The sequence below is a fragment of the Bombina bombina genome, chromosome 12 (assembly GCF_027579735.1).
Source record: "Bombina bombina isolate aBomBom1 chromosome 12, aBomBom1.pri, whole genome shotgun sequence".
In the NCBI taxonomy this organism is placed as follows: Eukaryota; Metazoa; Chordata; class Amphibia; order Anura; family Bombinatoridae; genus Bombina; species Bombina bombina.
In genome coordinates, this window is record NC_069510.1 from 105288794 (window position 1) to 105316215 (window position 27422).

General features: G+C 41.9%; 2 protein-coding genes across 3 annotated transcripts in view; both read right to left on the reverse strand.

Annotated features, from left to right (window-relative positions):
- KDM5C (lysine demethylase 5C) overlaps nt 1-27422 on the reverse strand; it is a 249125-nt gene that overhangs the window by 156619 nt on the left and 65084 nt on the right. For both annotated transcript variants that reach the window (XM_053695364.1, XM_053695363.1), the window contains exons 3-4: nt 26510-26587; nt 11705-11827 (exon numbers count right to left, since the gene is read on the reverse strand). In XM_053695364.1, the coding sequence (XP_053551339.1) occupies nt 11705-11827; nt 26510-26587 (201 nt within the window). The remainder of the gene's footprint in view (nt 1-11704; nt 11828-26509; nt 26588-27422) is intronic.
- LOC128642595 (uncharacterized) lies at nt 14643-17241 on the reverse strand. The gene is made up of 2 exons (XM_053695365.1): nt 16458-17241; nt 14643-14941 (listed from the first exon to the last, which is right to left on the reverse strand). The coding sequence occupies exons 1-2, from the start codon at nt 16968-16970 to the stop codon at nt 14717-14719; spliced, it is 738 nt and encodes a 245-aa protein (XP_053551340.1). The 5' UTR covers nt 16971-17241; the 3' UTR covers nt 14643-14716.

A 27422-nucleotide genomic window follows, 5' to 3' on the forward strand; every position in this document is an offset into this window, starting at 1 on the left:
CCTGAGGAAGGGCATGACCTTTTCCTCCAGTGATATCAGCAATAATCTCCTTCAACCAGGCCCGAATAGGGTCTGCCCCTTGAAGGGAATGTTAAGTAGCTTAGATTTTGAAGTCACGTCAGCTGACCATGATCTAAGCCATAGCGCTCTGCGCGCCTGTATAGCAAAACCAGAATTCTTAGCCGTTAGTTTAGTCAAATGAACAATGGCATCAGAATAAAAGAATTGGCTAGCTTAAGTGCTCTAAGTTTGCCAAGTATGTCATCCAATGGAGTCGCTACCTGTAAAGCCTCTTCCAGAGACTCAAACCAGTACGCCGCAGCAGCAGTGACAGGGGCAATGCATGCAAGGGGCTGTAGGATAAAACCTTGTTGAATAAATATTTTCTTAAGGTAACCTAATTTTTTATCCATTGGATCTGAAAAAGCACAACTGTCCTCGACAGGGATAGTAGTACGCTTTACTAGAGTAGAAACTGCTCCCTCCACCTTAGGGACTGTCTGCCATAAGTCCCATGTGGTGGCGTCTATTGGAAACATTTTTCTAAAAATAGGAGGGGAAGAGAATGGCACACCTGGTCTATCCCATTCCTTATTAATAATTTCTGTAAACCTTTTAGGTATTTGGAAAAACATCAGTACACACCGGCACTGCAAAGTATTTATCCAGTCTACACAATTTCTCTGGCACTGCAATGGTATCACAGTCATTCAGAGCAGCTAAAACCTCCCTAAGCAACACGCGGAGGTGTTCAAGCTTAAATTTAAATGTAGAAATATTAGAATCAGGTATCTTTCCTGAGTCATTAACATCACCCACTGACTGAAGCTCTCTTTCCTCAGCTTCTGCATATTGTGAGGCAGTATCAGACATGGTTCTTAAAGCGTCCGTATGCTCTGCATTTTGTCTCACCCCAGAGCTATCTCGCTTACCTCTAAGTTCAGGTAGTCTGGCTAATACCGCTGACATGTCTTGTAAAGTAAACGCTATGGGCGCCCTAGATGTACTTGGCGCCATTTGAGCGTGAGTCCCTTAAGCGGGAGTCAAAGGGTCTGACACGTGGGGAAAGTTAGTCGGCATAACTCCCCCCTCGTCAGATTCCTCTGGTGATACATTTTTTAAAGACAGAAAATGATCTTTATTGCATAAAATGAAATCAGTACATTTGGTACACATTCTAAGAGGGGGTTCCACCATGGCTTTTAAACATAATAAACAAGGAGTTTCTTCTATGTCAGACATGTTTATACAGAATAGCAATGAGACTAGCAAGCTTGGAAAACACTTTAAATCAAGTTAACAAGCAAATATAAAAAACGGTACTGTGCCTTTAAGAGAAACAAATTTTGTCAGAATTTGATAAACAGTGAAAAAAATGCAGTAAATCAAACGAAATTTTTACAGTGTGTATCATAAGCTAACAGAGCATTGCACCCACTTGCAAATGGATGATTAACCCCTTAGTTCAAAAAAACGGATAAAAAAAAACGAAATAGACGTTTTTTAACAGTCACAACCAACTGCCATAGCAAGCTGTGGCCCTACCTTCCCCAATTAACGACTTTGGAAAGCCTTTGGGCCCTTTAGAGATGTCCTATAGCATTCAGAGGGCCTTTGAGGGAAGCTGGATGTCACAGTTTGTAATTTTAACTGCACCAACTGTAACTTTTATACTACAACAGTGGAAATTATTTCTAGTCAAAATTTAAGCCAGCCATGTGGAAAAAACTAGGCCCCAATAAAGTTTTATCACCAAAGCATATATAAAAACTATTAAACATGCCAGAAAACGTTTTATATTGTAAATATCATAAGGGTATTACCCCTGGGAGTAAGCATGATACCAGTCGTTATTAAATCACTGTATTCAGGCTTAACTTACATTAATCCGGTATCAGCAGCATTTTCTAGTGTTTTCCATCTCTAGAAAAAATTATAACTGCACATACCTGATAGCAGAATAAACTGCACGCCATTCTCTCGCTGAAGTTACCTCATCTGTGTAATCCCCTCAGACATATGTGAGAATAGCAATGGATCTTAGTTACAACCTGCTAAGATCATAGAAACCTCAGGCAGATTCTTCTTCTATTTACTGCCTGAGATAAAATAGCACAACTCCGGTACTATTTAAAAATAAACTTTTGATTGAAGAAAATAAACTAACTATATTTAACCACTCTCTCCTACAACGTCCTAGCTTGTTAAGAGTTGCAAGAGAATGACTGGCTATGACAGTTAGGGGAGGAGCTATATTACAGCTCTGCTGTGGGTGTCCTCTTGCAACTTCCTGTTGGAAATGAGAATATCCCACAAGTAATGGATGATCCGTGGACTGGATACACCTTACAAGAGAAAGAGAAAAAGTGGAGCACCGAGTCCAGCAGGGGGAATAAAAGATAATACTTTATTGAATGAACATTTGTACAGGGTCCAGTGACCCCCGGGGTAAAAACTGAGATAACATGTGGCTAGGTTTACGGCGTGGGAGCCAAAACATGTTAGCCAGATTTTCACTCTTTTACCTACTAACTCAGTTTTTACCCCGGGGGTCACTGGACCCTGTACAAATGTTCATTCAATAAAGTATTTTATCTTTTATTCCCCCTGCTGGACTCGGTGCTCCACTTTTTCTCACATATTTTGGCCGCAGTGAGAGCACGGGCCAGCACAGGGGTGTTTTTATCTACACAAGGGATCATTAAGCATAAAGACCGGTTGCCGGGCAGTGTCGCAACACCAGGGATAGGAGAACGATCAGGTGGAGCTTTCCATTTAAAGGTAAAAAGCACTCATAAGAACAGTCCACGCATCCGGGAGTGCAAATACACCAGGGAGAGGATAACCACTGGAGCGGAGCCCTACTTCAAGGGGACAGCACCTGCGATTGCGGGACAGAGTGCACCAGAGTTGCCGTTTGCCGCCACCTGAGAGAACTGGAACCAGAGGGATGAGAGTACAGCCGCAGAGCTGTTTTGTTGTTATCATATTCTGTTAAGTTTACCTGGTCCCAATCTATGAGCACTGCGTTTCTGTCCACATATTTGAGACTTTTGATTAACCTTTGAAAGGTACTGCCACCCCCTGGCAGACATAGGAGCACTGATTATATTTATAATGGGAGATTTGAGTCATGCATATGTGCATTTATGAATTACCAGACACTAGAGAGTATTCAAGAGACATTTATTCACTGTTATAAATATGTCTTAAAGCACATATAATTCTCTATATTAACTCTACCGGTCCTCTGGGATTCCAGTACTGTTAGTTACACAACTGTTTCTTTTTGCACTCTCTTTAGCCAAAAAGGATTATAAACTCCAAGACCTGAATTCTTTCAAGAAAATAATCTAGGCAACCCCTCGAATCGAGACAGAGATGCTCTAATAGGAAGTCTCCAAAAAAACTGCGACAACCCATACGTCAGTACATAAGATATCCCTCGTGATGAAACTTCATAAAAAAAGAGTTTCCCCTTATAACCAAGAGCTCTAAGATAAACTATCCTTAAAACGGAATAGTAAGACGAAAGGCAAGTGCACAAAAAAAGTGATAGCCAAGCAGGGAAGAGCCCTGAACCGGGAATCGTAAAAAGGAAAGAGGATCTCCATCCTCCACCCACTATAATCCATATCGCCTTCTGATTTAGGGCTCTGAGATTCGACTGGTGGATCAGTACTAGGAATCTCCAATAATCAACAAAACCACTCTTAGAAGGAAGCACAGAAGTGCTACCTTAAATCTAAGGTGAAATCCTCCTCTGCCGGAGGAGTTGAAGCAGCAGACTCCAACCCAGAAGGTCCTTACTCTTAAGACTCAGAGAGAACCGCATCCTCCGATGACTGATCGGATACAACCGTCAATTTACATGATGCTCCCTGGGCAGGAGTGCATGGATTAACCCATCGTTAGCCGTTTTGCCTCGTACTGCTAAGCGCAAAGGCCGTAGACATTGCCATACAGAATTGTGCAGAAACATCTGGTGGAAAAAGGGCCCCTCCAGGAGGAGCATTTCTGGGGCACGTGAAAGCTGCATGCGTAGGATCAGATGAATGTAGGGGACACACCTCACGGGACGAAGCATCCTCAGAGGCAGAAGGCTCAGCGGCATCTAACGTCTCAACATTGGTTGATGAAAACACCCTGTTGCGGCATATGGAACATAATTGAGAGGGCTGGATTACCCAGGCCTCCTCACAATATACACAGGTATCGAATTCAGTCGTAGAGGAAAAAATAAATAAAATCAGAATCCTCCATACCTATTTAACTTTATATATAGTCAAATAAAAAACCAACTGGCACCTATACACCCCCCCCCCCCCAATGGCTGGGGCACTCACCACCTCCTATGACCCAGACAGTGTAGAGAAACTCCTCTCCGTAGTCACACTGTCAGAATTAGGAAATGGAGACTGTGACCACTCCCGGTCACACGGTGCGCAACGCAGGACCGCCCCCACTAAAGGAAAAGCGCGCCAAGTCTAATAAAACTGCACATCTCCCAAAGTAAAAAACAACCTGTACGTTCCATATCAGCCTATGAGTTCAAAACATCTTACATATAGAAGCAGCATAAAATCACAAATAAATATGAACACCCCCCCCACTGTTCAATGATCGCCCTCAGGAGATATTAACCCTTGATTCCATAAAAATAAAGGAAGCTCACAGTGACACTGTCTTCTAGTGTTAACATTTATGTATAAAAAAACATAATTTATGCTTACCTGATAAATTCCTTTCTTCTGTAGTGTGATCAGTCCACGGGTCATTACTTCTGGGATATTACTCCTCCCCAACAGGAAGTGCAAGAGGATTCACCCAGCAGAGCTGCATATAGCTCCTCCCCTCTACGTCACTCCCAGTCATTCGACCAAGGACCAACGAGAAAGGAAAAGCCAAGGGTGAAGTGGTGACTGGAGTATAAATTAAAAAATATTTACCTGCCTTAAAAACAGGGCGGGCCGTGGACTGATCACACTACAGAAGAAAGGAATTTATCAGGTAAGCATAAATTATGTTTTCTTCTGTTAAGTGTGATCAGTCCACGGGTCATCATTACTTCTGGGATACCAATACCAAAGCAAAAGTACACGGATGACGGGAGGGATAGGCAGGCTCTTTATACAGAAGGAACCACTGCCTGAAGAACCTTTCTCCCAAAAATAGCCTCCGATGAAGCAAAAGTGTCAAATTTGTAAAATTTGGAAAAAGTATGAAGCGAAGACCAAGTTGCAGCCTTGCAAATCTGTTCAACAGAGGCCTCATTCTTGAAGGCCCAAGTGGAAGCCACAGCTCTAGTAGAATGAGCTGTAATTCTTTCAGGAGGCTGCTGTCCAGCAGTCTCATAAGCTAAACGAATTATGCTACGAAGCCAAAAAGAAAGAGAGGTAGCGGAAGCTTTTTGACCTCTCCTCTGCCCAGAGTAAATGACAAACAGAGAAGACGTTTGTCGAAATTCCTTAGTTGCCTGTAAGTAAAATTTTAGAGCACGGACTACATCCAGGTTGTGCAGTAGACGTTCCTTCTTTGAAGAAGGATTTGGGCATAAAGAAGGAACAACAATCTCTTGATTGATATTCCTGTTAGTAACTACCTTAGGTAAGAACCCAGGTTTAGTACGCAGGACTACCTTATCTGAATGAAAAATCAAATAAGGAGAATCACAATGTAAGGCTGATAATTCAGAGACTCTTCGAGCCGAGGAAATAGCCATTAAAAATAGAACTTTCCAAGATAACAACTTTATATCAATGGAATGAAGGGGTTCAAACGGAACGCCCTGTAAAACATTAAGAACAAGGTTTAAACTCCATGGTGGAGCAACAGTTTTAAACACAGGCTTAATCCTGGCTAAAGCCTGACAAAAAGCCTGGACGTCAGGAACTTCTGACAGACGTTTGTGTAACAGAATGGACAGAGCTGAGATCTGTCCCTTTAAAGAACTAGCAGATAAACCCTTTTCTAAACCTTCTTGTAGAAAAGACAATATCCTAGGAATCCTAACCTTACTCCAAGAGTAACCTTTGGATTCACACCAATATAGGTATTTACGCCATATCTTATGGTAAATCTTTCTGGTAACAGGTTTCCTAGCCTGTATTAAGGTATCAATAACTGACTCAGAAAACCCACGTCTTGATAAAATCAAGCGTTCAATTTCCAAGCAGTCAGCTTCAGAGAAGTTAGATTTTGATGTTTGAAGGGACCCTGTATCAGAAGGTCCCGTTTCAGAGGTAGAGACCAAGGTGGACAGGATGACATGTCCACCAGGTCTGCATACCAAGTCCTGCGTGGCCACGCAGGTGCTATTAGAATCACTGATGCTCTCTCTTGTTTGATTCTGGCAATCAATCGAGGAAGCAACGGAAAGGGTGGAAACACGTAAGCCATCCTGAAGTCCCAAGGTGCTGTCAGAGCATCTATCAGGACTGCTCCTGGATCCCTGGATCTGGACCCGTAACGAGGAAGCTTGGCGTTCTGTCGAGACGCCATGAGATCTATCTCTGGTTTGCCCCAACGTCGAAGTATTTGGGCAAAGACCTCCGGATGAAGTTCCCACTCCCCCGGATGAAAAGTCTGACGACTTAAGAAATCCGCCTCCCAGTTCTCCACTCCCGGGATGTGGATTGCTGACAGGTGGCAAGAGTGAGACTCTGCCCAGCGAATTATCTTTGATACTTCCATCATAGCTAGGGAGCTTCTTGTCCCTCCCTGATGGTTGATGTAAGCTACAGTCGTGATGTTGTCCGACTGAAACCTGATGAACCCCCGAGTTGTCAACTGGGGCCAAGCCAGGAGGGCATTGAGAACTGCTCTCAATTCCAGAATGTTTATTGGCAGGAGACTCTCCTCCTGACTCCATTGTCCCTGAGCCTTCAGAGAATTCCAGACGGCACCCCAACCTAGAAGGCTGGCGTCTGTTGTTACAATTGTCCAGTCTGGTCTGCTGAATGGCATCCCCCTGGACAGATGTGGCCGAGAAAGCCACCATAGAAGAGAATTTCTGGTCTCTTGATCCAGATTCAGAGAAGGGGATAAGTCTGAGTAATCCCCATTCCACTGACTTAGCATGCACAGTTGCAGTGGTCTGAGGTGTAAGCGTGCAAAGGGTACTATGTCCATTGCCGCTACCATTAAGCCGATTACCTCCATGCATTGAGCCACTGACGGGTGTTGAATGGAATGAAGGGTGCGGCAAGCACTTTGAAGTCTTGTTAGCCTGTCCTCTGTCAGGTAAATCTTCATTTCTACAGAATCTATAAGAGTCCCCAGGAAGGGAACTCTCGTGAGTGGAACGAGTGAACTTTTCTTTTCGTTCACCTTCCATCCATGTGACCTTAGAAATGCCAGCACTAACTCTGTATGAGACTTGGCAGTTTGAAAGCTTGAAGCTTGTATCAGAATGTCGTCTAGGTATGGAGCTACCGAGATTCCCCGCGGTCTTAGTACCGCCAGAAGAGCACCCAGAACCTTTGTGAAGATTCTTGGAGCTGTAGCCAATCCGAATGGAAGAGCCACAAACTGGTAATGCCTGTCTAGGAAGGCAAACCTTAGGTACCGATAATGATCTTTGTGAATCGGTATGTGAAGGTAAGCATCTTTTAAATCTACAGTGGTCATGTACTGACCTTCTTGGATCATAGGTAAAATTGTCCGAATAGTCTCCATCTTGAACGATGGAACTCTTAGGAATTTGTTTAGGATCTTTAAGTCCAGGATTGGTCTGAAAGTTCCCTCTTTTTTGGGAACCACAAACAGATTTGAGTAAAACCCCTGTCCCTGTTCTGATCGTGGAACTGGATGGATTACTCCCATTAACAAGAGTTCTTGTACGCAGCGTAGAAACGCCTCTTTCTTTGTCTGGATTGTTGACAATCTTGACAGATGAAATCTCTCTCTTGGAGGAGAGTATTTGAAGTCCAGAAGGTATCCCTGAGATATTATCTCTAGCGCCCAGGGATCCTGAACATCTCTTGCCCAAGCCTGGGCGAAGAGAGAAAGTCTGCCCCCCACTAGATCCGATCCCGGATCGGGGGCCCTCAATTCATGCTGTTTTAGGGGCAGCAGCAGGTTTCCTAGTCTGCTTGCCCTTGTTCCAGGACTGGTTAGGTTTCCAGCCTTGTCTGTAGCGAGCAACAGCTCCTTCCTGTTTTGGTGCAGAGGAAGTTGATGCTGCTCCTGCTTTGAAATTACGAAAGGAACGAAAATTAGACTGTCTAGTCTTGGCTTTGGCTTTGTCCTGAGGCAGGGCATGGCCTTTACCTCCTGTAATGTCAGCGATAATCTCTTTCAACCCGGCCCCGAATAAGGTCTGCCCTTTGAAAGGTATATTAAGCAATTTAGACTTAGAAGTAACATCAGCTGACCAGGATTTTAGCCACAGCGCCCTGCGTGCCTGAATGGCGAATCCTGAATTCTTCGCCGTAAGTTTAGTAAGATGTACTACGGCCTCCGAAATGAATGAATTAGCTAGTTTAAGGACTCTAAGCCTGTCCGTAATGTCGTCCAGAGTAGCTGAACCAATGTTCTCCTCCAGAGACTCAATCCAGAATGCCGCTGCAGCCGTGATCGGCGCAATGCATGCAAGGGGTTGCAATATAAAACCTTGTTGAACAAACATTTTCTTAAGGTAACCCTCTAACTTTTTATCCATTGGATCTGAAAAAGCACAGCTATCCTCCACCGGGATAGTGGTACGCTTAGCTAAGGTAGAAACTGCTCCCTCCACCTTAGGGACCGTTTGCCATAAGTCCCTTGTGGTGGCGTCTATTGGAAACATTTTTCTAAATATCGGAGGGGGTGAGAAAGGCACACCGGGTCTATCCCACTCCTTAGTAACAATTTCAGTAAGTCTCTTAGGTATAGGAAAAACCTCAGTACTCGTCGGTACCGCAAAATATTTATCTAACCTACACATTTTCTCTGGTATTGCAACTGTGTTACAATCATTCAGAGCCGCTAACACCTCCCCTAGTAATACACGGAGGTTTTCCAGTTTAAATTTAAAATTTGAAATATCTGAATCCAGTCTGTTTGGATCAGAACCGTCACCCACAGAATGAAGTTCTCCGTCCTCATGTTCTGCCACCTGTGACGCAGTGTCTGACATGGCCCTAATATTATCAGCGCACTCTGTTCTCACCCCAGAGTGATCACGCTTACCTCTTAGTTCTGGTAATTTAGCCAAAACCTCGGTCATAACAGTAGCCATATCCTGTAATGTGATTTGTAATGGCCGCCCAGATGTACTCGGCGCTACAATATCACGCACCTCCCTCTGAGCGGGAGATGTAGGTACTGACACGTGAGGCGAGTTAGTCGGCATAACTCTCCCCTCGTTGTTTGGTGAAATTTGTTCAATTTGTACAGATTGACTTATTTAAAGTAGCATCAATACAGTTAGTACATAAATTTCTATTGGGCTCCACTTTGGCATTGCAACAAATGACACAGGTATCATCCTCTGAATCAGACATGTTTAACACACTAGCAAATAAACTTGCAACTTGGAAATACAATTCAATTAGAATAATATTAAAACGTACTGTGCCTTTAAGAAGCACAGAAGATCTATGACAGTTGAAAATTAATAAATTGAAACAGTTATAGCCTCAATCCTTGTAAACAACACAACTTTAGCAAAGGTTTAATCCCATTAGCAAAGATAACAAATTCTGAAAGCAGGAAACAAATTACAGAATAAACGTTTTTTATCTCAGTCAAACTATAATTCTCACAGCTCTGCTGAGAGAAATTACCTCCCTCAAAATAAGTTTTGAAGACCCCTGAGCTCTGTAGAGATGAACCGGATCATGCAGGGAATACAATGAGTTGCTGACTGAAATATTTGATGCATAGTAAAAGCGCCAAAAAACGGCCCCTCCCCCTCACACACAGCAGTGAGGGAGAACAGAAACTGTCAGAAAACAGATTAAGCAACTGCCAAGTGGAAAAATAGTGCCCAAACATGTATTCACTCAGTACCTCAGCAAATGAAAACGATTTTACATTCCAGCAAAAACGTTAAACATAATCTCTAGTTATTAAACAGCTTTATGTATTTCTTACAGTGTAATTCTAGTGAAGTACCATTCCCCAGAATACTGAAGTGTAAAGTATACATACATGACATTATATCGGTATGGCAGGATTTTCTCATCAATTCCATTGTCAGAAAATAAAAACTGCTACATACCTCTATGCAGATTCATCTGCCCGCTGTCCCCTGATCTGAAGTTTACCTCTCCTCAGATGGCCGAGAAACAGCAATATGATCTTAACTACTCCGGCTAAAATCATAACAAAAACTCTGGTAGATTCTTCTTCAAACTCTGCCAGAGAGATAATAACACACTCCGGTGCTATTTTAAAATAACAAACTTTTGATTGAAGATATAAAACTAAGTATAATCACCATAGTCCTCTCACACATCCTATCTAGTCGTTGGGTGCAAGAGAATGACTGGGAGTGACGTAGAGGGGAGGAGCTATATGCAGCTCTGCTGGGTGAATCCTCTTGCACTTCCTGATGGGGAGGAGTAATATCCCAGAAGTAATGATGACCCGTGGACTGATCACACTTAACAGAAGAAATTAAACAATCTTACCACTGAGAGGTTGACAAGACTACTTAAAACTCTCAGTCCCATATCGAAGGGCAGAGACCCTTCCTAAGGAACTACTCCTACATCTTCTGACACTTCTCTGCCAACCTCCTGTGACGAAAGGCAAAGAATGATTGGGGGATGAGGGAAGTGGGGGAGGTATTTAAGCCTTTGGCTGGGGTGTCTTTGCCTCCTCCTGGTGGACAGGTTCAGTATTTCCCACAAGTAAAGAAAGCAGCTGTTGACTCTCCCTGTATTAAGGAAAACTGTGTGAGTGTTATACGAGAGTGTGGCAGGTGTGCGTTATACGAGAATGAGTATGTGTTAAATGAGAGTGAATGAGTGAGTGAGCATCTGTTATTACCTTTTACAACACTTTCAAGTTTTACATTTAGGTATAAAGAACGCACACATTTTAGCAACTTTGCAAAAAATTGCAACTATTTTTTGTATATTACTTCAGAAATTTTCAGATCAAGCATAAAAATAGGGTTGCACAGGTACGGGGTACTATTACACTGGGCCTTGGCAAAAAAAAAAACAAAAAAAAAAGCTTGAAGAACCTTGCTTTAAGCTAGCAAAAACAAAAATTACATAATTTAACAAATGTCTTTATTGATAATTTGGGTAACATTGGGGGATGGGGGGGGGGGAGAAGATGTGTTAGCAAGCTTTAGCCGGGTAGTATGCCCACTAAATAGGTCTTGGAGAAAACACTGATATTCCTTTTATTTACCATCTGTTTACAGCAGTTTGAAGAACTGTCCAGTCTCAGATATGGCAACAAAAATGTCCATACCATGACTATATCCTTTGTCAGGACAGTCAACAAAGTCATACAGACAATAGGATATAAAACATCAGCCTTTAATCAGCTAAATTAGGGAGCAGACTTTCTGGGGACCAGTCATTACAGTATTCCCCAGATTAAATCTTTGAAGAAAGATTATATCACCTGTGATTTTTTTTTTTAACTTTAAATGTTTCAGTTCTCCTGTAACCAAACAAAGCAAAAGCAATCAAGTCTCTCCTCACTCACACCACGTGAACTTTGTGGAATATACTTTGTCTCATTCAGCTTGTGTCCTCACCTTACTCAGGGTGTACAGATCCAAGATCCTACGCTCTACATTAGGGATCTTCAGAGACGATCCCTGAATCTCCCAGAACTTGGCAATTTGGTCCAAGTAGTTCAGTTTTACTCTGGTTTCGGCCTAAAATCGGAGTGAAAAGAAAACAAAAAAAAAGTTTCAACAAATTATCAGATAAAAAGCCCAATCCAAGGTTGTTATTCTGCTTAAAGCACCTTTTCCCTTAAAAAAAAACCCACTAAAAATGTGATTCTCATAAAGGTGCTAGATTACAGTCAAGAGCAAAATCATCTTTTGCAAAGACGATATATGCGCTCCACTTAGTAATTAGCGCTGCGGAACCTGTTGGCGCTCTAAAAATACCAGCACACGCAAATAAGACCTCATTAGAAAGGTTTTTTTTTTTGTTTGTTTGGTTTCTTCAAATGTACACCCCAAAACAGCATGTTAGGGCACTGGTTTTCAAAACTGTCATTAGGCTTCCCAAACAGGCCAGATTTTGGAGGATATCTGAACTAAAGCATAAGTTAAGTAATCATCCGATTAGTAAACATGGTTATTAACCTATGGTCACCCAAGGTAATCCTGAAAATCTGGGTTGTTAGAGAGTCCTGAGGAAAGATTTGAAAACCAGGGGTTTCTATGGCTTAACAGCGCTGACATTGAAGGGTTTAAATACCCCCTCCATCCCTCCAGCTCTGTTAAGGGTGTGTGTGTGTGTGTGGGGGGGGGGGGGGGGACACACCTCCAGAAGCCCTCCAGGATCACAACACAGTCATCCACAGCAAAGTAGATGAGAATTACAACATTAAAACAAAATTTATGCTTACCTGATGAATTTCTTTCCGGACATGGAGAGTCCGTGATGTCATTCCAATTACTAGTGGGATATTCAACTCCTGGCCAGCAGGAGGAGACAAAGAGCACCCCAGCAAAGCTGTTAAGTGTAACTGCCTTACCCATAACACACAGTCATTCAGCCAAAGGAAATGGAAAAAGAAACACAAGGGTGAAAAGGTGCCTGAATTATAATTTAAAAAAAAGAAAAAAAAAGAAAAGGAGGGCGTGGTGGTGGACGTTCCATGTCCGGAAAGAAAGACATTTATCAAGTAAGTATAAATTTAGTTCTCTTTCCTATAACATGGGGAGTCCACGACATCATTCCAATTACTAGTGAGAACCAATACCCAAGCTAGAGGACACGGAATGAACAGGGATGGAGAAAAGGCAGGAGGACCTAAACAGAAGGCACCACCCGCTTGAAGAATATTTCTCCCAAGAGGCCTCAGCCAAGGTAAAAGTATCAAAATTTATAGAATTTGGAAAACGTATGCAGAGAGGACCAAGTGGCCACCTTGAAAATCTGTCCCATAGAAGACAGCCCTAGTGGAATGAGCCGTAATTCTCTCAGGAGGCTGCTGTCCAGTAGTCTCATAAGCCAACCAAATCAGACTTCTCAACCAAAGAGAAAGAAGTAGAAGTGGCCTTCTGACTCTTACACTTTCCAGAGAAAATAACAAAATGGGCTGAAGTCGTTGAAAATCTTTAGTAGCTTGTTAGTAAAATTTTAGAGCCCAAACAGCCAAGTTATGCAAAAGACGTTCCTTATGAGGAGGAGGATTAGGACAAAAAGGAGGAACTACAATTTCCTGATTAATGTTTCGATCCGTCACTACCTTAGGGAGAAACTCCAATTTAGTACGAAGGACCGCCTTATCTGCATGAAAGATAAGGTACGGGGGAAAAAAATCACACTGCAGAGCTGAAAGCTCAGAAACTTTGTGAGTGGAAGAAATAGCAAGGAGAAACAAAACCTTCCAAGATAATTTGATAACATGCATTGGCTCAGAGTCTGCTGCAAAACTTTAAAAACTAGGTTAAGGCTCCATGGAGGAGCAACAGGTTTAAACACAGGCCTGATCCTAACCAGGGCCTGAACAAAAGCTTGAACATCTGGTAAGTCTGCCAGACATTTATGCAAAAGGATAGACAGTGCAGAAATCGGACCCTTTAGAGTACTGACCGACAAACCCTTCTCCAGGCCATCCTGAAGATAAGACAAAATCCGGGGAATCCTCACACGGCTCCAGGAGAACACTTTAGATTTGCACCAATAGATATTTATGCCATATCTTGTGGTAAATCTTACCAGTAACTGGTTTTTGAGCCTGAAGCATAGTCTCAATGACCGCTTCAGAAAAACCACGTCTAGACAGAACTAGGCGTTCAATCTCGACGCAGTCAGCTTCAGAGAATCTAGATTAGGATGGAGTTAAGGACCCTGAATTAGAAGATCCTTCCTCAGAGGTTACCTCCAAGGAGGTAGGGATGACATCCATACCAGATCCTGCAAGGCTATGGAGGAGCTATTAGGATCACTGATGCTCTCTCCTGTTTGATACAAGCAATGACTCGTGGAAGGAGAGCAAATGGAGGAAACAGATACGTCAGCGAGAACGTCCAAGGAACCGCTAGAGCATCTATTAGAACGGACTGACGATCTATTGACCCTGAACCGTACTTTGGAACCTTGGCGTTGTGGCGGAACGCCATCAGATCCAACTCTGGAACTCCCCACCTGAGGGTTATCTGAGATAACACTTCCGGATGAAGAGCCCACTCCCCGGGATGAAAAGTCTGCCTGCTCAGAAAATCCGCCTCCCAGATGTCCACACCTGGGAAATGGATGGCAGATAGAACACAATTGTGAGCTTCCACCCACTGCAGAATGCAAGTCACATCCTTCATGGCTAAGGAACTCCGAGTTCCTCCCTGGTGGTTGAAATAAGCCATTGAGGTGATATTGTCCGACTGGAATCTGATAAAACAGACCAAAAAAAAGACAATTGAGGCCACGCTGTCAAGGAATTGAAGATTGCTCGCAACTCCAAGATGTTTATGGGGGAGAGAAAGAGAAAGATGGGGGAGAGAAAGAGAAAAAAAAAAAAAAAAAAAAAAAAAAAAAAAGGAGAAAGAGAAAGAACTCTTCCAGAGACCACAGGCCCTGAGCCTTCAGAGGACCCCAAACCGCTCCCCAGCCTGGCGTCCGTAGTCACAATTTCCCAGGAAGCAAGTGCCCTGAGATAGATGTTCCCAAGACGTCCACCACGAGAGTCTCTTGTTAGGGGGTCCAGACTTATCCTTTGTGACAAATCTTAAAGGTCTCCGTTCCATTGACGGAGCATGCAAAGCTGCAGCGGTCTTAGGTGGAAACGAGAAAACCATCAGACCAATCACCTCCATGCATTGACACTTGGAAAAATAATATATTTATATAAAAAATTAATTGGGATTATTATTTTAAAATAAATGGATTTCTAAACTAATTTTTTCTAAAGATTTGTCAAAAGTTTAAAATGTTAATAGGAGTAATAGAAAATGAATGTGAAAATTAAAAAAACTGTTAAAATATAAATGGTTGAACCCCTTGGCATATGTGAAGTAATGGAGAAAGGCTGTTAGGAATAATGAAAAAAGAAATCGGTTAACCACTCTGATATGACCTGAATAAAAAATAAAAAGTTAGAAAACAAAATAGGATATTTGAACAAAAGGACTCTAGGACCCAGTGGAAAAGAGAAACAGAAACAGTGAATGGACCAATGGAAATCAAGTCAGTGCTATATAAAGGTGTAAGGTGTGATCACACTTTATCTTGATAAAGCCAGGGTTGCTGGCGAAACATGTTGATATCTGTGTGAACACCAAGAAAGAAAAAGCCTGTTTTTTTCCTGCGTACAGAAGTACTTAAGTGCAGGAGATTGAGGAACTACAAACACAAAAGCTAACTTGCGCAAGTTACAGAAACAAAAGGATTGTCTACAGTTTGGTGCTGTAATCAGAGCACTTCTACAAAGACCAGTGACAAGGTAACACAAAGAAAATTACCTACCGGAACCCCTTGTCTGAGAGTCAAACTGAGGACACATAGGAACCGCTGGGAAGCCGTGAGTAGTAACAGCTCACAAGAGAGGGTAAGAAAATCACCCCTAAACACTGTTTGGAACATTCCTTTTCTACAAATTAAGCTCACTGAGGATACAAAGAGGTAACTGTGAAACCGTAATATATCACAACATAAATATAAGGATAAAGAACACAGCCCTCAGTAATTTATCTCCAATTACTTACAAATGCTTTGATGAACTTTTTAGATACACAAAATTACAACCAATATAAGTAAACAGCCATTGTGGGGACACCATTTATAATCTTGCATTTAAATTGTTTTAACTAATTGTTAGTTTTTGCTACATATTTGTAATTTTAAAGTTGATGAAATATAGATATAAAATATCAAATAGAGACAAATATTATTAATTGTGTTGAAATAAAAGAATACATTCTATCTAAAATCTTTGAACAAAGGATACAAAAGAGCAGATAAATCCTTTTATTTGTGTATGAAACAAATGTATATCTGAATTTTAGAAATTTTATGAATTGATCGATATAGTGTTGCAACACTTAGGGATTGTGATTTATTTTATCTTGGTATTATCATGTTTTTATTTTGAAAATAAATTGTAGAAGAATTTTTCACTTATTCTGTCCAAGGTCCAGTTTTTTCTACATATTTAGCTAACGACCTCCATACACACCTTTATCCCTTTTGCAGATTAAGCGCCTAATCTCCATAACTTTTTCACTTTATACACCTTTCTATCTGGGAAGTAGATAGTAGGAGAATAGGGCAAGGGATATTAACTCTTAAGCGCTAGTTTATTTAACCCCCTTTTTTTGCTACAATCACCTCCATGCATTGAGCCATGGATGGGCAAAAGGCAAACTGAAGGGAAAGGCAGGAAGCAAGAAGTTTGATTTTCTGACCTTTGTCAGGAAAATCTTCATGGACATGGAATCTATTATTGTCCCTAGGAAACACACAGTTGGAGATGGAATTAGAGAACTCTTTTCCAAATTCACCTTCCACCCATGGGAACGTAGCAAAGACAACAGCATCTCTGTATGAGATTGAGCTAGTTGAAAAGAGGACGCCTGAACCAAGATGTCGTCTAGCTAGGGCGCCACAGCAGTTCCCTGGGATCACTGCCAATAGCGCCCCCAGAACCTTTGTGAATATTCTGGGAGCCATGGCCAGACCAAACGGAAGCGCAACAAACTGGAAATGCTTGTCCAGAAAGGCAAACCTCAAAAACTGGTGATGTTCCCTATGAATACGACCATTAAGGTATGCGTCCTTCAGGTCTATAGTCATAAATTGACCTTCCTGTACCAAAGAAAGAATGGAACGAATAGTTACCATCTTGAAGGCAGGACCCTGAGGAAATTGTTAAGACACTTGAGATCTAGGATTGGACGAAAAGTTCCCTCCTTTTTGGGAACCACGAACAGATATGAATAAAATTGTAGACCCTGTTCCCGTAGAGGGACTGGTACAATAACTCCCAGAGAGGATAGGTCCTTTACGCAATTTAAGAAGGCCTCCTTTACCTGCTTTGAGGATAGTCTTGACAGGAGAAATCTGTCCTTTGGAGGGCAAGACTTGAATTCCATTCTGTAACACTGTAATAATAAAAATAATAATAATAATAATAATAATAATAATAATATGTCCACAGCCCATGGATCTGGGACATCACGTATCCAGGCTTGATGGGGGGGGGGGGGGGGTGTGAAAAAAAAAAAAAAAAAAAAAAAAAAAAGAGAAAGCCTGCCCCCCACCTGTTCCAAACTTGATTCTGGGGCAGAACCTTAATGCTTATTTAGAGTCAGTGGAAGGCTTCTTGTTCTGCTTATTCCAGGGCTGACTGAATTTCCAAGAGGACCTGAATTGTTCTGGTTTTGCAGAGGAAGAGGATGACTTCTGTCCCTTAAAGTTGCAAAAATTAGAAGTCTGCCAACCCCTAGGTGTATTCTTCTTATCCTGAGGCAGGAAAGAACCCTTTCCACCTGTAATTTCTGAAATGATCTCCGCCAAACCTGATCCAAACAGTCTTACCCTTATAGGGTAAAGCCAAAAGCTTGACCTTAGAAGAAAAATCAGCCGACCAGGACTTTAACCACAAAGCCCTGCGTGCTAGTACAGTGAAGCTAGACATCTTAGCTCTTAGTCCAATTATCTACATATTCGCATCACAGATAAAAAGGTATTCGCCAGTTTGAGAGCTTTGATCCTTTCCTCGATCTCCTCAACCATAGTTTCCTCTGTAATAAGATCAGCCAAGGCATCACACCAATAAGACACTGCTCCCGCAACCGTGGCAATACTTGCTGCAGGTTGCCACTGTAATCCTTGATGGATATACATCTTTTTTAAGTAAGCCTCAAGTTTCTTATCCATAAGATCCCTAAAAGAGCAACTATCCTCTATAGTTCCTATTCCACAGTGCGCCAAGAGTCACGAATAGAGTCCAACTGGAAACATGTTCTTAAAACCAGGGCAAGGGGAAAAAAAGGAGCCCCTAGCTTATACCATTCCTAAGCTATAAATTTCAGACATCTTCCTAGGAACTGGAAAAATTTCCTCTGAAGATGGAGAATAATAAACTCTATCCAATTTAGAAGACTTTGTGGGGTTGACAGCAACCGAAGGTCCAGAGTCGTCTAAAGTAGCTAGAACCTCCTTCAGTAATAACTGGAAGTGCTCTAGTTTAAATCTAAAATTTACCTCTTCAGAGATTGAGGATTTTTCTACCGAGGTGTCAGTCTCTGAGATTTCACCTTCAGAAGCTACTGAAGTATGTTCCTCATCAGACAAATGAGAAAGGCTGACCAGCACAGAATTAGAGGGGTCAGAAGCCTTACTAGCAGACAAATGTTTAGATTTCCACATACGCTTAAACGAAGTAGGGAAAGCAGACAAAGCCGCCAATACCGCAGAAGTTATCTGCGCTGCAAAATCCCCTGGCAAATATAAACCACCTACCCCCAGGAGGTTAAGAGGACATGCAAGGCACTGTATGCAAAACTGATAAGGCATGGGACGTTTGAGGAGAAAGCTGAGGCATATCTAGAATAGCTATATCCTGAGAGACATTAGGTTCACAACAGGTTAATTTATCCTTATATTTTAAGGTCTTAGCTAAGCAACTTGAACAAAATTGCATAGGCAACACAATTGGGACTTCTAAGCAAAGAAAACATTTATCCATGTTCAATGAAGATACTCTTTCAGATTTCATTGTAAATAATACCTTTCAAAATAAAATCTTTTATTATAGACAAAAATAAATAAATATTTTGAAAAAAAAATCTCAGAAATAAAATGTATCCAAAAAAACAGCACCTGTCACTAATATAAAAATCCTCAGAGTGACTGAGGCTTCTACCATACCGGAGACAATAACCCACTAGTAAGGAACTCCCCAGATGAGTTGACCTATATACAAGGTCAGATTAGCAATAAAATCGTGAGAAAGAAAACCTCAACAGTCCAGTCTCAGTGACTAACTAAACTCAGCTCCTCACACACCCGGAAGTGCGGAGAGTCACATGAGCCGGATGTGTAAAAATTGAAACTGCGCCACAAGTCTGTGAAACAGGCGCGCATTCAAAAACGGCTCAAAGTATAATAACTTAACCGAATCGCAACAGCCTTATAAAGTCCAGACTAAATAACGATTCTTTCAATCTGTTAAACAAAAGTGCCCCTTGCCATATGCTTTGTTCAATAAAAGTTAGATGTAAAAAAAAAAAACAAGAAAAAAAAAAAAAAACTTAGCACAGTTTGTATAATCGTAAGCCCACAGCTTATATTAATCCCTTAGACTCTTTAGCCAGTGTTAAGCATACATATAGCCGGCAAATCTGCCCCCCAAAAATATCTAAAACCACTTAGATAATTTATGTCCCAAATTTGATCCACTAGAGGTTTTACCTCTAAAGTGCTATCCTTCAGAGCCTAGAAGGAAAATGCACTTACCTGTGGATCCAGCTGCAGGGCTGGTAACAGCTCATACGTGTGAACGGTTCTCCACTTCGTTAGAAACCTGTAGTAAAAGAAAGAACAGAGTAACTCTGGCTTTCTACCAAAGGGCTAGCAAGATGTTAGAAGTAAAGCAAAGACTTCCTTGCCACCTTCTAACTGCTAAAAGCCACCACTACTTTTACTTAAAAGATTGATGTGGACACAGCTAGACCCCAATCCTTGCTTGCAGGGAAAATGCCAATAAAAAAGGATTACAATCTTCAGGCACCAACTTTGCACAACCTCCATTGACAGAGGCAAAGAGAATGACTGAGGGTTATGGGTACGGCAATTACACTTAAATAGGAGTGTCCAGTCAAAATTAAACTTTCATGATTCAGATAGAGCATGTAATTTTAAGTAACTTTATAATTTACTCCTATTATCATTTTTTGTTCTCTTGGTATCTTTATATGAAAAAGCAAGAATGTAAGCTTAGAAGCCGGCCCATTTTTGGTTTAGCATCTGGGTAGGGCTTGCTGATTGGTGTCTAAATGCACCCACCAATCAGCAAGCGCTACCCAGGTGTTGAACCAAAAATGGGCAGGCTCCTAACCTAACATTCAAATAAGGATACCAAGAGAACAAAGAAAACACAATTTATGCTTACCTGATACATTTATTTCTCTTGTGGTGTATCCAGTCCACGGATCATCCATTACTTGTGGGATATTCTCATTCCCAACAGGAAGTTGCAAGAGGACACCCACAGCAGAGCTGTAATATAGCTCCTCCCCTAACTGTCATAGCCAGTCATTCGACCGAAGCAAGCCGAGAAAGGAGGAACCATAGGGTGCAGTGGTTACTGTAGTTTAAATTTAAAAATTACCTGCCTTAAAATGACAGGGCGGGCCGTGGACTGGATACACCACAAGAGAAATAAATTTATCAGGTAAGCATAAATTGTGTTTTCTCTTGTAAGGTGTATCCAGTCCACGGATCATCCATTACTTGTGGGATACCAATACCAAAGCTAAAGTACACGGATGAAGGGAAGGACAAGGCAGGAACTTAAATGGAAGAAACCACTGCCCGTAAAACCTCTCTCCCAAATATAGCCTCCGAAGAAGCAAAAGTATCAAATTTGTAAAATTTTGAAAAAATATGAAGCGAAGACCAAGTCGTCGCCTTGCAAATCTGATCAAAAGAAGCCTCATTTTTATAGGCCCAAGTGGAAGCCACAGCTCTAGTGGAATGAGCTGTAATCCTTTCAGGAGGCTGCTGTCCAGCAGTCTCATAGGCTAAGCGGATTAAGCTTCTTAGTCAAAAAGAAAAAGAGGTTGCCGAAGCCTTTTGACCTTTCCTCTGTCCAGAGTAGACAACAAACAAAGCAGATGTTTGACGAAAATCTTTAGTAGCTTGTAAGTAAAACTTTAAAGCAAGGACCACGTCCAGATTGTGTAACACAAGGATGGAACAACAATCTCTTGATTGATATTCTTGTTAGATACCACCTTAGGTAAGAACCCAGGTTTGGTACGCAGGACTACCTTATCCGTATGAAAAATCAGATAAGGAGAATCACATTGTAAGGCAGATAGCTCAGAGACTCTACGAGCCGAGGAAATAGCTACCAAAAAAAGAACTTTCCAAGATAAAAGCTTGATATCTATGGAATGAAGAGGTTCAAACGGAACTCCTTGAAGAACCTTAAGAACCAAGTTTAAGCTCCATGGTGGAGCAACAGGTTTAAACACAGGCTTGATTCTAACTAAAGCCTGACAAAATGCCTGAACGTCTGGAACATCTGCTAGACGCTTAACTAGCTGACAATCCTTTTTCCAAACCTTCTTGGAGAAAAGATAATATCCTAGCAATCCTGACCTTACTCCATGAATAACCCTTGGATTCACACCAATAAAGATATCTACGCCATACCTTATGGTAAATTTTCCTGGTGACAGGCTTTCGTGCCTGTCTTAAGGTATCAATAACTGACTCGGAGAAGCCACGCTTTGATAAAATCAAGCGTTCAATCTCCAGGCAGTCAGCCTCAGAGAAATTAGATTTGGATGGTTGAAAGGACTCTGAAGTAGAAGGTCCTGTTTCCGAGGCAGAGACCATGGTGGAAAGGATGACATGTCCACTAGATCTGCATACCAGGTCCTGCGTGGCCACGCAGGTGCTATCAGAATCACTGATGCTCTCTCCTGCTTGATCTTGGCAATCAGTCGAGGGAGCAGAGGAAACGGTGGAAACACATAAGCCAGGTTGAAAGACCAGGGTGCTGCTAGAGCATCTATCAGTGTCGCCTTGGGATCCCTGGACCTGGATCCGTAACACGGAAGCTTGGCGTTCTGGAGAGATGCCATGAGATCCAGTTCTGGTTTGCCCCAACGATGAATCAGTTGTGCAAATGCCTCCGGATGGAGTTCCCACTCTCCCGGATGAAAAGTCTGACGACTTAGAAAATCCGCCTCCCAGTGCTCTACACCTGGGATATGGATTGCTGATAGGTGGCAAGAGTGAATCTCTGCCCAGCGAATTATTTTTGAAACTTCTAACATCTCTAGGGAACTTCTCGTTCCCCCTTGATGGTTGATGTAAGCTACAGTCGTGATGTTGTCCGACTGAAATCTGATGTACCTCAGAGTTGCTAACTGAGGCCAAGCCTGAAGAGCCTTGAATATCGCTCTTAGTTCCAGAATATTTAATGGAAGGAGAGACTCCTCCTGAGTCCACGATCCCTGAGCCTTCAGGGAGTTCCAGACTGCACCCCAACCTAGAAGGCTGGCATCTGTCGTAACAATTGTCCAATCTGGCCTGCGAAAGGTCATACCTTTGGACAGATGGACCCGAGATAGCCACCAGAGAAGAGAATCCCTGGTCTCTTGGTCCAGATTCAGTTGAGGGGACAAATCTGTGTAATCCCCGTTCCACTGATTGAGCATGCATAGTTGCAGCGGTCTGAGATGTAAGCGTGCAAACGGCACTATGTCCATTGCCGCTACCATTAAGCCGATTACTTCCATACACTGAACCACCGAAGGGCGCGGAATGGAATGAAGAACCCGGCAGGAATTTAGAAGCTTTGATAACCTGGACTCCGTCAGGTGAATTTTGATTTCTACAGAATCTATCAGAGTCCCTAGAAAGGAAACTCTTGTGAGTGGGGATAGAGAACTCTTTTCCTCGTTCACTTTCCACCCATGCGACCACAGAAATGCCAGTACTACGTCCGTATGAGACTTGGCAATTTGGAAGTTTGACGCCTGTATCAGGATGTCGTCTAAATAAGGGGCTACTGCTATGCCCCGCGGCCTTAGGACCGCCATAAGCGACCCTAGAACCTTTGTAAAGATTCTTGGGGCTGTAGCTAATCCCAAGGGAAGAGCTACAACTGGTAATGCCTGTCTTGAAAGGCAAACCTGAGAAACCGATGATGATCTTTGTGTATCGGAATGTGAAGATAAGCATCCTTTAGATCCACTGTAGTCATATATTGACCCTCCTGGATCAGTGGTAGGATGGTACGAATAGTTTCCATCTTGAACGACAGAACTTTGAGGAATTTGTTTAAGATCTTTAGATCCAAAATTGGTCTGAAGGTTCCCTCTTTTTTGGGAACCACAAACAGATTTGAGTAAAAACCCTGTCCCTCCTTTGGAACTGGATGGATCACTCCCATAACTAGGAGGTCTCGTACACAGTGTAAGAATGCCTCTCTCTTTATCTGGTGTGCAGATAATTGTGAAAGGTGAAATTTCCCTTTTGGGGGGGAAGCTTTGAAGTCCAGAAGATATCCCTGGGATATAATTTCCAACGCCCAGGGATCCTGAACATCTCTTGCCCACGCCTGGGCAAAGAGTGAAAGTCTGCCCCCTACTAGATCCGTTCCCGGATAGGGGGCCGTTCCTTCATGCTGTCTTAGAGGCAGCAGCAGGCTTTTTTACCTGCTTACCTTTTTTCCAGGTCAGGTTTGGTCTCCAGACCGTCTTGGATTGAGCAAAAGTTCCCTCTTGTTTATTATTAGAGGAAGTTGATGCCGCACCTGCCTTGAAGTTTTGAAAGGCACGAAAATTAGACTGTTTGGCCCTAGAGTTGGACCTGTCCTGAGGAAGGGCATGACCTTTTCCTCCAGTGATATCAGCAATAATCTCCTTCAACCAGGCCCGAATAGGGTCTGCCCCTTGAAGGGAATGTTAAGTAGCTTAGATTTTGAAGTCACGTCAGCTGACCATGATCTAAGCCATAGCGCTCTGCGCACCTGTATAGCAAAACCAGAATTCTTAGCCGTTAGTTTAGTCAAATGAACAATGGCATCAGAATAAAAGAATTGGCTAGCTTAAGTGCTCTAAGTTTGCCAAGTATGTCATCCAATGGAGTCGCTACCTGTAAAGCCTCTTCCAGAGACTCAAACCAGTACGCCGCAGCAGCAGTGACAGGGGCAATGCATTCAAGGGGCTGTAGGATAAAACCTTGTTGAATAAATATTTTCTTAAGGTAACCTCTAATTTTTTATCCATTGGATAAAAAAAAAAAAAAAGCACAACTGTCCTCGACAGGGATAGTAGTACGCTTTACTAGAGTAGAAACTGCTCCCTCCACCTTAGGGACTGTCTGCCATAAGTCCCGTGTGGTGGCGTCTATTGGAAACATTTTTCTAAAAATAGGAGGGGAAGAGAACGGCACACCTGGTCTATCCCATTCCTTATTAATAATTTCTGTAAACCTTTTAGGTATTTGGAAAAACATCAGTACACACCGGCACTGCAAAGTATTTATCCAGTCTACACAATTTCTCTGGCACTGCAATGGTATCACAGTCATTCAGAGCAGCTAAAACCTCCCTAAGCAACACGCGGAGGTGTTCAAGCTTAAATTTAAATGTAGAAATATTAGAATCAGGTATCTTTCCTGAGTCATTAACATCACCCACTGACTGAAGCTCTCTTTCCTCAGCTTCTGCATATTGTGAGGCAGTATCAGACATGGTTCTTAAAGCGTCAGTATGCTCTGCATTTTGTCTCACCCCAGAGCTATCTCGCTTACCTCTAAGTTCAGGTAGTCTGGCTAATACCGCTGACAGTGTATTATCCATGACTGCCGCCATGTCTTGTAAAGTAAACGCTATGGGCGCCCTAGATGTACTTGGCGCCATTTGAGCGTGAGTCCCTTAAGCGGGAGTCAAAGGGTCTGACACGTGGGGAAAGTTAGTCGGCATAACTTCCCCCTCGTCAGATTCCTCTGGTGATAAATTTTTTAAAGACAGAAAATGATCTTTATTGCATAAAATGAAATCAGTACATTTGGTACACATTCTAAGAGGGGGTTCCACCATGGCTTTTAAACATAATAAACAAGGAGTTTCTTCTATGTCAGACATGTTTATACAGAATAGCAATGAGACTAGCAAGCTTGGAAAACACTTTAAATCAAGTTAACAAGCAAATATAAAAAAACGGTACTGTGCCTTTAAGAGAAAAAATTTGTCAGAATTTGAAAAACAGTGAAAAAATGCAGTAAATCAAACGAAATTTTTACAGTGTGTATAATAGGCTAACAGAGCATTGCACCCACTTGCAAATGGATGATTAACCCCTTAGTTCAAAAAACGGATCAAAAAAAACAAAATAGACGTTTTCTAACAGTCACAACCAACTGCCACAGCAAGCTGTGGCCCTACCTTCCCCAATAAACGACTTTGCAAAGCCTTTGGGCCCTTTAGAGATGTCCTATAGCATTCAGAGGGCCTTTGAGGGAAGCTGGATGTCACAGTTTGTAATTTTAACTGCACCAACTGTAACTTTTATACTACAACAGTGGAAATTGTTTCTAGTCAAAATTTAAGCCAGCCATGTGGAAAAAACTAGGCCCCAATAAAGTTTTATCACCAAAGCATATAAAAAAACGATTAAACATGCCAGCAAACGTTTTATATTGCAATATCATTAGGGTATTACCCCTGGGAGTAAGCATGATACCAGTCGTTATTAAATCACTGTATTCAGACTTAACTTACATTGATCCGGTATCAGCAGCATTTTCTAGTGTTTTCCACCTCTAGAAAAAATTATAACTGCACATACCTGATAGCAGAATAAACTGCACGCCATTCTCTCGCTGAAGTTACCTCATCTGTGTAATCCCCTCAGACATATGTGAGAACAGCAATGGATCTTAGTTACAACCTGCTAAGATCATAGAAACCTCAGGCAGATTCTTCTTCTATTTACTGCCTGAGATAAAATAGCACAACTCCGGTACCATTTAAAAATAACAAACTTTTGATTGAAGAAAATAAACTAGCTATATTTAACCACTCTCTCCTACAACGTCCTTGCTTGTTGAGAGTTGCAAGAGAATGACTGGCTATGACAGTTAGGGGAGGAGCTATATTACAGCTCTGCTGTGGGTGTCCTCTTGCAACTTCCTGTTGGGAATGAGAATATCCCACAAGTAATGGATGATCCGTGGACTGGATACACCTTACAAGAGAAAAAAATGATAATAGCAGTAAATTAGAAAGTGACCTAAAACTACATGCTCTATCGGAATCATGAAAGTTTAATTTTTACTAGACTATCCCTTTAACAGCTTAACTGGGGTGCTCTTTGCCTCCTCCTGGCCAGGAGTTGAATATCCCACTAGTAATTGGAATGGCGTTGTTGACTCCATGTTATAGGGAAGAAAGAGGGTTCTCAAAAGGGTATGGCCCTGATGAGTTTTGAATGCTGTAAAACAATTATTTAACTTGCTATTCAGGAATAACATTTCTGATGCATTTTATCGAGGGTTAAAAGCACAAATACAGAGACCATTTAATTATTTTAGACAAGCCTAAAATCTTCTACCCTTCCAAGTTTAAATCACCACATCCTCTAACAAAGTAGGAGATACATGAGTAACCAATTCCCACAGGAACCATCACTCACCTCCAGCTCATTAAGTCTTTGAATACGCGGCGTGAAGTGAAAGTTATCCACCTCCACAGCAAAGGGCGGCTGCCAGTCCTAAAAAGAAAAGATATTAGACATATGGTCAGATCTGCCACTAGACGCGTCACATACAGGTCTATAAACTTTAATATCACAATCTGGAATGGTTACATTTAAGATGACAATGAGGAGTTAAGTGAATACACCAGGTAACAGGGATTAAAGCATATCCAGGACACCCAATACAACATCTCCCTCTGCAATGGCCCTAAAATTAATGGTTAAATATAATTCACACTAACTTCATGTAATGTTTTTAATCTAGCTGTAAGTGCCATTCCATGTGTTGTGTTTGCTAGTTAGATTTATTTTTCCTGTTGGGCCTTACACCCAGGCTAATTTGGGGTTTACTGAATGTAAAGTCATCTTCCTGTGTCTGGTGAGCACTCAAGGCTGTGAGTTTTGTCAGTAGCATTAGATGAGTACCCACTCAGAGTGCAGCCTTCTGTGTCTTTTTTCATAGCCCAATAAAACCAGGCAGCAAGTATGGCAGTAGTGCTGGGGGTAAGGTGCTAACACACTGGATCCACAAACCCATGCAGCCAGGCCAAAAAGTTTAGAGTCGTGAAATAATGCACATTTATAAATGGCTAGTCTCATTTGTACAACATCCATATTTAGAAAACACCAAGAAGGGCTAGGATATAGAAGAAAATAGATATACACACATATATACAGGTGCGCGCGCGCGCGCGCACACACCCACATACCACCCTCCCACTAATACGTTTTACACAATAAAGTAATCCAATAATAAACTTTAATTGTAAAGTATATATATATATATATATATATATATATATATATATATATATATATATATATATATATACATATATACATATATATA